Below are 10,576 nucleotides of genomic sequence, written 5' to 3'. Positions count from 1 at the left end.
CAATGAGCTGTTTTTTGTTCATATTAAGTCTTGGAACAGTAACAAAAGTCTTTTATCTGTCTTCGGCTTTTCCTTTAATGGAGTCCAATTTTTTTTATTGGCAGCGTATGAAAGAGGTTATTAATATCCTTTAGTTTGCTCTCTTTGAGGAAGTTACTCAAACATTCTTCGGCTAAATGGTCAGCTCAGGATAACAATGACTAAAATGTTGCCACTTGCATGGCCTACTACAGTTTCTGTCTCGAAAATAAAAGTCAGCCAAAACCCAGCGCAGATTCTACATTTAGTGCAAACAAATTTTTAACTTTATTGCATAACAGCAAAAACGACCATCCCCACTACTACCCCTTTCTGTTATTGACAGATGAAACTCATAAAGTGCGAATGCATAGCCTGTCTTGTATCGAATTTTGTTTTTTATGCCAGATTTGGAAGCCCGCACAGGATAGATGAATTAATTAATCAATCAATTAGGAAAATATTGGTCATTGAAGTGGATTTGGGAGAAACTATTGTTCTGGGATGGAGAGAGTGAAATATTTTAACCTGCGAATTTGTGATCCGTGTGTGTCTGTGTGTGTGTGTGTGTTTAGGCTCTGGGTCGTGCGTAAAACTTGCTTTAGGGGGGGACCACCTGCTCTTGGGCACACAGTATCTTTATAGGGCGAATTCTTCCTTGGACAAAAAAACGAAAAAAACAGAAACTCTACTTGTTATCACACGTCAGTCTGAATGGATTTAGAGTTAGTACTGTTTTTCCTGCCTATGTCTGTGCCGTTTCCTTTACTGGGGCTCTTGTCCAGCCCGCAGAGCGACTCCGTCACCCCCTCCTCCATCTCCATATACTCCGCTTTGTCACCCAGAGACGAGCCGGAGGGCGAGCCTTTGAATTTCCTTAGAAAGTCCGGGAAATACGGGCAGCCCGGGGGCATGCTCTCCACTACGGGCGTCTGGTCTTCGTTGTCGGTCTCCCTGTGATAGAAGTAGTTGAAGTTGGACACTATGACCGGCACCGGGAGCGCGATGGTTAACACTCCCGCGATGGCGCACAGGGAGCCCACTATCTTCCCCCCGACCGTGATGGGCTTCATGTCACCGTATCCCACCGTCGTCATGGTGACCACGGCCCACCAGAAGGCGTCGGGGATGCTCGTGAACTGAGAAGTGGGCTCGTCCGCTTCGGCGAAGTAGACCGCGCTGGAGAAGAGGATGACACCGATGACCAGGAAGAAGATGAGGAGGGCCAGCTCCCTCATGCTGGCGCGCAGAGTGTGACCCAGGATCTGCAGCCCCTTGGAGTGCCGGGAGAGTTTGAAGATGCGGAACACCCGGACGAGCCGAATTATTCTCAGGATGGCGAAGCTCATCGCCTGCTGCCCGTTGCCTTGGTGCTGCGCCAGGTCCGTGCCGAGAGTTATGAAATAAGGCAAAATGGAGACAATGTCTATCGAGTTCATAATGTTTTTAAAGAAAGCCGCTTTGCTGGGACTCGCAAAGAAGCGGACTATAATCTCAAAGGAGAACCAGATGATGCAGACCGTCTCCACGATGAAGAACGGGTCGTTGAAGGGAGTAAATCCGTGGTCGGGCTGAGAGGAGTTGTGTCGTGGCTGTAGATACTCTTTTTCATCCCTGAACTCCGGCAGCGTCTCCAGGCAGAAAATGACAATAGAAATCACAATAACGAGCACGGACACCACCGCGATCCCCCTGGCAGGACTCGAACTCTCCGGATACTCGAAAAGCAGCCAGATTTGGCGCTTGAACTCGTCCTCGGGCAGAGGCTTCTCCTCCTCCTTCACAAACCCTTCATCCTCCCGAAACTTGAGGATCGCCTCTTCCCCGAGTTCGTAAAACTTCACTTCCTCGGAGAAGATGTCAAACGGGACGTTGACGGGTCTTTTCAAGCGCCCCCCTGACTGGTAGTAGTACAGGATGGCGTCAAAGCTCGGTCTGTTCCTGTCGAAGAAGTATTCGTTCCTCAGCGGGTCGAAGTACCTGATCCTCTTGTCGGGGTCTCCCAGGAGCGTGTCGGGGAACTGAGTGAGAGTCTTGAGCTGAGTTTCAAACTTGAGCCCCGACACATTGATCACGACCCTCTCGCAGCAACCGCACTCGCTGTAGACGTTCTCGTATCCGGACTGAGGGCGCCTGTCCGTTAGCGACACCGTCTCCTCCTCATCATCCATGTTGCACAGAAAACTCGACCTCTTGCTGCCCCGGTGGCCCCCCTCCTCCCCCTCCTCATCCTCCTCCTCCTCTTCCTCCTCTGCTCCCTCGGCCTCTTCCTCCTCTATCATGATGTCCTCCTCGGATCCGAGCAGCGCCAGCTCCGAGTGGCGCAGGTCCCCGCCGAGACTCGTCCGGCTGCGTCTCCAGCGTCCGACGCCGCGCTGCTTCTTCCGCTCTCTGAGAACTCTGTGCTGCTGCTGCTGCTGCTGCTGCTGCTCGGGCTCCTGCTGGTGCTGCTGTGGCGGCTGCGAGGAGGAGGTGGAGGAGGTGGTGGAGGAGGAGGGGCGCAAGGCGGTACCGCCGCCGCCGCCGCTGATGTTGGTTGAGGAGGTGGTGCGAGACTGATGCTGGCGGTTGTTAAGGAGATGAGAGGAGGAGGAGGTGGTAGAGGTGGACCCCCCCGCGCCACCACCACCACTACCTCCACCACCCTCCGCACCCTCAGCAGCGGCCGCCGCAGCCGCTCGCGACTGGGCAGCCTGGCGCTCCCTCTCGCGCTCCCTCTCCCGTGCGCGAGCTTGGGCATACCCGTACGGCAGGTGGCTGCTGCACCCGCCGTCTGCACCCACCATGGCAAACTCCATCTTTTAAGTCAAAGAGCGGTGCGGTGACCGCCTCAGCAGGCCGGAGAGGAAAAGTTGCAGCTCAGCGCGCGCACACACAGAAAACGAGGCGACCAATCAGCGGTGAAGAATGTCAGAACAACAAACACACCTCATTCAGGTCCATGTTGAGGAGCGGTCCATGTGGCTACTTACATGATAGGAGGAGATATTGATCAGCCTGTCTTCTCCCGCTCAGGCCTCCAGCGTTTTATGACATCATTAAACCCAAACCTGGCACAGACAGCCTGTTGGTACGCAGCCGCTCTCCTCTCTGTGTGTGTCAAACTTGCAGCGCCCTTTTTTTTTATTTGTTGAGCATCATAAATCACCAAGTCAACAACCAAAACACTCCTCTCTGCTCGCTGTCTCCGGCGCCCATCAGGTGGTTAAATCCTCCACGCTTCCAAATGCGTCTTTTGATCCTCCGTGGTCACTCCTGGATGCCATTTTATTTGATGAGATGTTAAAAAACAGCTCCTTTGCGTGTTATATTCTGGAGCCCCGGTGAATCTGAATGAGTTTATCCCTCTGACGCTCTGTGGAGCTGCGAGAAAAACACAAGAGAGGAGAAAACAGCAGGGAAATTATGCATCTCTGTTGTTTTGGCGAGGATACTACGCATCTTTTGCAAAATAAGGGCGGTAAAACTTGATTGGCACCTCATTATCATCATTATTATGGAGTAAACATGAACACAGGCTCTCGCAAATGGATGCATTGCATCTATTTATCATTACGCACGACATTTTGCCCATTAAAACAGCCTCCCTTCATTCTGACATTCCTACTTACATGTGAAAAGGGGCCAAACGAAATCGCCTCAGCCCTCCTACAAACAAATCTGCCGGAGGATGAGGAGGAGGTGGAGGAGGAGGGAGGCTACGTGAGGATGCAGTTCTTCGCTTTTGCCCAAATTCCCTCCTGATTCTGGGGGGTAATATCACAAATCCCTCGTTGTATCCAAGCAGCGAGCATATCATCCACTACATGCATCCGTGCTCTGACGCACTCCGAGGAGGACACTTTTTTGGCTGCGTCTCGACGTCTTGTCTCAATTCAACAGGATCTATCGCCACTTCAGCCCCCGTTTCTGCTGCATCGCTCCTCATATACTGGCAGCAATGATCATTGAAGAAAAAAAAATGAAAATAAAAAAAGAAGCAGGTGTGCAAATATCAATGACAGCTCCACACGGTCACGGCGAAGAGAAGATGCGAGGGTGGGGAAAAGTTTACCTTCACGCAGGCGAGGGGAAATGGCCCCATGGTGGAGTCTAACCATCACACATCTGTCTGTCTGTCTGCCGCTGTAGCCCTACCTATACTCCGGTATCCTGCCCATTGTGTGTGTGTGATGATGGAGAGGAGGCTGCCTCGGTGAGAAAGTCGTTCATGTACCGCAGCGCGTGCAGGCGGTGCTCGGTCCTCCCCCAGTGGATGCAGCCGGTCACTGCGCACCGTGCTGCAGTCTCACACCCGAGCCTCCTCTGCCCTTCATCATCACTGCTGGGTGGCAACCGGTGTCCTTACCCAAAAAAAGTAATGCATTACTCTCCACTCGTTCCTCAAGTAACGTCAATACTTGTGACTAGCTGGGAGTAGAGTGTAGAATTCAGGTGCACTCGCAGTTCTCTGTTAAATTCATCCTCCAAACCCACCAAAACATTGGCTGATTTTGTCTTATTTTAACTTGAGACCTTTATACTCATTTTAGTTGTGGGTCACATACAGACCAATTGGATCTCAAGAGGCCAGACCAGTAAAATTATTGCATAATAACCAATAAATAACAACATCTTAATCCCCTACACCCTTTTTAATGTAAAGAAGTACAATATTTTTTGGTCGATTGATTGATTTTTATTTATTTATGTGTCCTGCACCATATGGTGAGCTTACAAGACACACAAAGAAGCAAGAACAACAGCCAGGATGACCACATGACAAATTAATAATATACATTTCCACAAATTCAAAACAGAGAAAATTTCAAAGCATTCAATTTACTTGATAGAAGCATCTTATTATGTTGAACACAGTGTTCTCTATTTTTATTGTCACGCATTTTCTATAAATCTTGCTAAAACAAAAGTCTGCTCATTAAGGAGCCAATGCAACATATTGCCTTCAGATGGATTTTTTTCAAACAGATGGTTCCTCAAGTCACTGTACACAGGGCAGTGAAACAGAAAATGAAATTCATCCTCAACAACACCACCAAGATAACAAAGAATACATATATTGTTCTTCAGGGATACCTTTATCTGCCTACTTCAGTTGCCAGCGATAAGGTACCAGTTCTCAACTGGGCACATAAGGACCTCTGCCCCCTTTATACATTAAAAGTTATGTAAGTTTCTGTGTAGAAATCTTATTTGAATCATTTTCTGAACTTTCAATTAGACCACATCTCTTCTTTCCATTGTTACTTATGGATCTTTAGTTTGACCATAGTTGTATTACACTGCAAACTGCTCCTGAAAATAAAATTTAAATGAGAAAGAGAAAGTATTACAGAAATATCTCTTGGGCCGAAGATGACAGTGAGCTCTATCCCAGCAAAAGATCCTTTTGGTCAGCAGTTCCTCTGGCAACTGAACAAGGCAGTTACTATTTAACATCTCTGTTTCACAACACATGACTTTTCAAGTGCATTTGGAAAATGTTCACAATTAATGAACCATCCATTTACAAAACAAATGGTGAACAGCCTGAGATGTCTTGAGTTAAATAAAAAATTACTATTTCAGTGCTGTCATTACATGTACATTACAATATACAGACCGCAGTGGAGCAACAAATGCAAAAACATTTATGTATTTTGGAACTGAACAACAATATAGTATTTTACTTTTTTATTATTTAAAAAACTTGATGAGATCTAAAAAATCTAATTTTCCTGACATGGATGTGGGATAATGAGGAGAAGGATAAGTTACTCACTGCCTCACAAACCATTTACACATCAAATGCTTTAGAGGTGCAGGTGCCTTATCAACCGGGCCTCACCAATATTATTTTAAGATGGAAGTCTGATAGAGATTATTTTGTACTGAAGCTGCTGGTTGACAATATTTTGCACAATGTTCAATATCTTTTCATTTGACCACAATCAGTATTAACTGTTTTTTTTTTCAGTGAAGCTGTATTCTGATGTAGGATTAATGACTGTTCTGCAATTTATGTTTTTTACACTTTACAAAGTCATCCAGTGGCCCGGATTGGATCCCTTGACAGACTGGTGCTCTGACCTTTCGTTTGACGTCGCTGCTTTAGACATTATTCTGGAAGAAGGTGTCTGCACATCTTTGAAATGCTCAGAAATCTTTATTGAACACTTTGCCTTTCAATATATTGTCTTTTTCAGGTGTACGTCACGTGACCGTATGTACATGTAAAGATTTCACCCGCACCTGCACAAGTGTGGGTCCCAAATCAGAGTTTATATTCAAAACAATTCAATAATAATTCAATCATTTACTTTCTGATAGATACTGGCATATTAATGGGGCCCCTTATACCCCTTTTTCCTGCTCACATAACCCAAGATACCTGTATAAAGAGCAACTACATGCATCATAACATGCCGATTAAGTTTGCGATAGAACTAGGGCAGGAAAAAAAAAAAATCAATATTCACCTCACATAGTATAGATTGGAGTATACAGGAGGGCGAAAACAATAAAAAGAAAAAAACATGCACAATACACAAAACAAAACAAAGTAAATGGAAACACAATTTTCAATATAAAGACCAGACTCTGGATTGTATTCTGTTTAATTACAGTTTGATTCTTGTGCTCATTGGGACTAGTCCACGACTGCTACACCTCATCGTCTCATTTCTCTGCATGTAAACACAGATGTAGCATCAGGCTAATCAATTCATTATCCCATATTTCACCCCCCAAAATAGATGTTTAGCTCTATGTTTTATAAACATTCAGAAATCTTAATTAATATACCTGCAGTGTCCTCCGTGAGTAAACAAGAAAATTGGTTATCATTAATGTCCACTGTTTCTGCTGTCCCTTTGATATTTGAATCAGTGAATGCCACCCAGTGTAGAAGTGAATTCATTTATTTGTTCATTATCTCATTACCACATCCCAGAGCAGTTCAGTCAGTATAAATCAGGAAGAAAACCACTGAATTTGTGTTGATGCTGCGGCTGTTAAAGCACCAGCTGCTCACACAAGTAATGGGCTGTTACAGAACAATACAATCTGACATTGGTGTTTATCATAGTGGAAATCCTCAGCAGTATAAAACACTAACATTCCTACATGTAAAAACATCTCATTGGTTATGACATCAGACTTGTATGGCCAAACAAGTGTTACACTTAGAATTAAGGTTTTTAAAATATACTTTTAAAGTAAAAGTGTCCCTCAGCTGCTATAAACTAAAAAGAATTTTTTATACACTCAACATTTATCACTAAATTAAAGTTAATCATGATTTCTAATCTGTTGAAGTTTGGCTTATATCATTAATATTTGAAAACAGCAGTAAAACTGTCTTATATTTTTAATTGTCAGGTGACAAACACAAGAAAATGCACATTATTCATCATTAATACAAACTCTTTAATTACTAATGTAAATGTATATTCAGAATAGCCAAAGAGCAGATGAGGATGAGGTCAAAGACATGTTTCACTAAGACTGAATCAGTATCTCAGTTAAATATTTTGTACAAAAAGTAATTAACATATAACACTGAATGAAACACAATACAACATTAACATAACCAGCAAACTGGTTGTAATATGAGGGCATCACGTCACAACCAAATGCTCTGAGGTTTGAATCAGGTGCGTACCTGAGAATTATGAGCTACATTCAACATGAAGTGACTTTTATTCAACTATACACTGTTTTCCCCTCATCCTCACACCACCAGCAAGAAACATCTGTCCACACAAACACACACTATCATATTTTTAGGAAGTTTCACAGGTTTGCAGGCTTGTGGATTTCAAACAAACCTTATTTAAAAACAAGTAATATGAGTATCAAACATTTGATATTATCTATGGCCCGTGGCCACAGAAAGTTACCCTGTGCCCACCACATACTCCATGTAGGTTCCAGGTATCCCCCTGTTTTCTCTCCATGCCGTGAGCCTTCATCAACACAACATTACACTTTCACAAGCATCACAATTCCTTTGCAGCTTTTAGTTCAACAGTTTACAGTAATAGTGAACAGCACTCGTTGCTGGCTAGCTACCGATTTGTTGGCGCTACTGAAATATGGGCTCACTAAGCCGACTCAAACTGCTCATGCGATCCTTACAGCAGAGCCAGAAACACAAAAGGCGGCCTATGAAAAAACTCAACGATAACAAAAAGACTAGAATATGTCACATACAGTATAAGGACATAATGACAAACTGAGTCTCGCTTGTTTTTCATTGGAAAACATCACACCACAATTCATGGGAAAAGTGGAAAACACAAGTGTCACTGTCAAGGAACGCTGTGTTAAGTTGCATTAAACAGCCTTTTCTGCGTTTCTTTCACATAAGTTCACATTTGGGCCACAAAAATTGACTTATCTACAAATGTAGGCACTTGGTGGCCTGTGTGGCCAGGGCTAAAAAAATATTAGCATCTATCTTTGTGTGAGAATGACGGCAGCTTTCTGCTGGATGGACCTGCCATCATCAGATCTCTGATAAAACCCCAACAGCTGAAACAATGCATTTGTGTTTCTGTGTCACCCAAAATGACTGAAATGTAATGAGCATAGTGTAATCACACTGCAACAGTTTCAGACATTTGCCTGTCTAATTTGAATCATAATTCAAAACTATAATACACCAGTTCATATACTGTATAATTCAGAGGTCATCTTCTCACCGAACACTCCATAGGTTCTTTATCTTTCAGATGAAAGAGACCTGAGCTGACTTACCTGAGTGTTTGAGAGAATGCAGTCATCAATTTGAAGACTGTAACACAACAAGCAGTCTAACAAATGACTGTGCTCAGATATTAATTAGTCAAACAACGCATTGCTATTGAAAAAGCAATTAAGAATGCATTACTTTTTTGAGTAATTACTATTGAAACCACAGACCAGTCAGTATATTGAATATCAGGGTGATTTTTCATTAATGTTGCCACATTAGCTCTTTTTTATGCACAGGTATATGCCGCAATTTTGTGTAAATAATTACATTTGACAAATAGGACACAATAAGACTTACTAATTCTGCAAACATTCTGCATTAATTTGAACTCTAATTATTGTGAAACGGGCAAACGAAGGGCTCAGAATAGAAATTTCAAAGGTAGACTCTGCAGCTGTAGAGTTGTTGTTAGAGAAGCAAGTATTTGTATGTTTCCTGAATGTCTGAAGACATATCATAGTCATTTTATGATGAATTGCGGTAAATATATTACAGATTTTGATGGAAAAAAATGGGAAGGATCACCTGCATGCAAAAATTATGTTTTGTTATGTTATTTGTATGCAGATTGAAGACAACAGAATGATAATTCTGTAATATTAACTTTACTTCAGCTTGAAAATCCAATGTTTGTGCTGTTGGTCATTCCCTGAGAAGTCAAAAGTGCACATAACCTCTAAAAACTTTAAAAGCCAACATTTCAGTACCTGGCGAGGTAGCTGTTGAGTCACTGTTATTGATCACCCTATTGCCACCACAGATTTATTTGGATCATTTTGCGCTATGGGACAGTAAAAGTCTTATTCATTGCACCTTTGAAAGCTCCCAGCTTTAATTTGATTGTGCAGATAATTGGTTTTTCTGCAGGTAGCACTGCAGGCCTGGTGCTGGGATACACAGCAATCAGCAGCAATAACCCACTCAGTCCAGTCCAGTTTGATTCAAACTATTCATTTGACTCAAAAACTCTAATTAGGACAAGAACAGCCTGTTATTCCAGAGCAGAAAACTGATGCAATATTCCTCTAAGGAATCCTAATCATTCCCTGAGGTATTTTAAAATCTCTAGTTGTAATATTCCTGTAGGGATATTTTTGGTTGCTTGTGCACTGTGCTTCTTTTTCGTCAGAGCAAATCTGAAACAAAATGTAAAATCCAATGCAGAGGCTTGTGCTAGTGAAATAATCGGTACTGCTGACAGTGCAAATATCACTCACTGACTCTTTAAAGTGCTCTTCTTCACACTCATCTCTCTTCTCTCTGTATTTCAGATACTTACCAAAGACATTAGAGGAGCTCTTTTCTAGTCTGCACAACATGTAGGCAACCTTCCACCCACCACACACACTGTGCACACACTCACCCCTTGCACTTCATTGAGCATCTACCTCAGTCAGCACCAGGGGGAGTTGTGAGGTCAGTAATAATAAGAGGTGATAGAGTGAGGATGGAAGGTGCCTTATTACACACAAGTTTAGCTGCACTTTGAACTGATGCCAGAGCTGCAACGCAGCTGCATCTGTTGACAAAATCCTCCTGAATCCTATTGAAACGCACTTTTATTTACAATTTGCCCATTTGTTCATCATTACAGGACTTGTAACTGAGGAAAATAGCAAATCATTCATTGAAAAATAACTATGAAAACTGTAAAAAAAAATAAATAAATAAATAAATTACTTTGTGTCATTTTTACAAGGATGTCATTCAGAATTCGCTGATGAAGTCAGAAAAGAGAGTTAAAGAAAAAAAAAGAGTTAACAGTGCAGTGATAACCTTTTAACATTGTCAGCATTATGGAAAGTCAAGTTTTGCATCAGT

At 42.9% G+C, this 10,576-nt stretch overlaps 1 protein-coding gene across 1 annotated transcript; it reads right to left on the bottom strand.

The window, feature by feature from the left end:
- Positions 1 to 576: 576 nt before the first annotated feature.
- kcna4 (potassium voltage-gated channel, shaker-related subfamily, member 4) lies at positions 577 to 2,887 on the bottom strand. Its single transcript, XM_084723626.1, has one exon. The coding sequence runs from the start codon at positions 2,814 to 2,816 to the stop codon at positions 717 to 719; it is 2,100 nt and encodes a 699-aa protein (XP_084579752.1). The 5' UTR covers positions 2,817 to 2,887; the 3' UTR covers positions 577 to 716.
- Between the last annotated feature and the right edge of the window lie 7,689 nt (positions 2,888 to 10,576).

This window comes from Lutjanus erythropterus, chromosome 1 (assembly GCF_056507025.1).
Source record: "Lutjanus erythropterus isolate fLutEry1 chromosome 1, fLutEry1.hap2, whole genome shotgun sequence".
NCBI classification, from domain to species: Eukaryota; Metazoa; Chordata; class Actinopteri; order Lutjaniformes; family Lutjanidae; genus Lutjanus; species Lutjanus erythropterus.
Note: the sequence above shows the minus strand (reverse complement) of the source record. Positions and strands in the feature narration are given on the sequence as shown.

Bases quoted from the DNA above. Each gene is read 5' to 3' on its own strand.
- kcna4 (XM_084723626.1), bottom strand. From the start codon at position 2,816: ATGGAGTTTGCCATGGTGGGTGCAGACGGCGGGTGCAGCAGCCACCTG.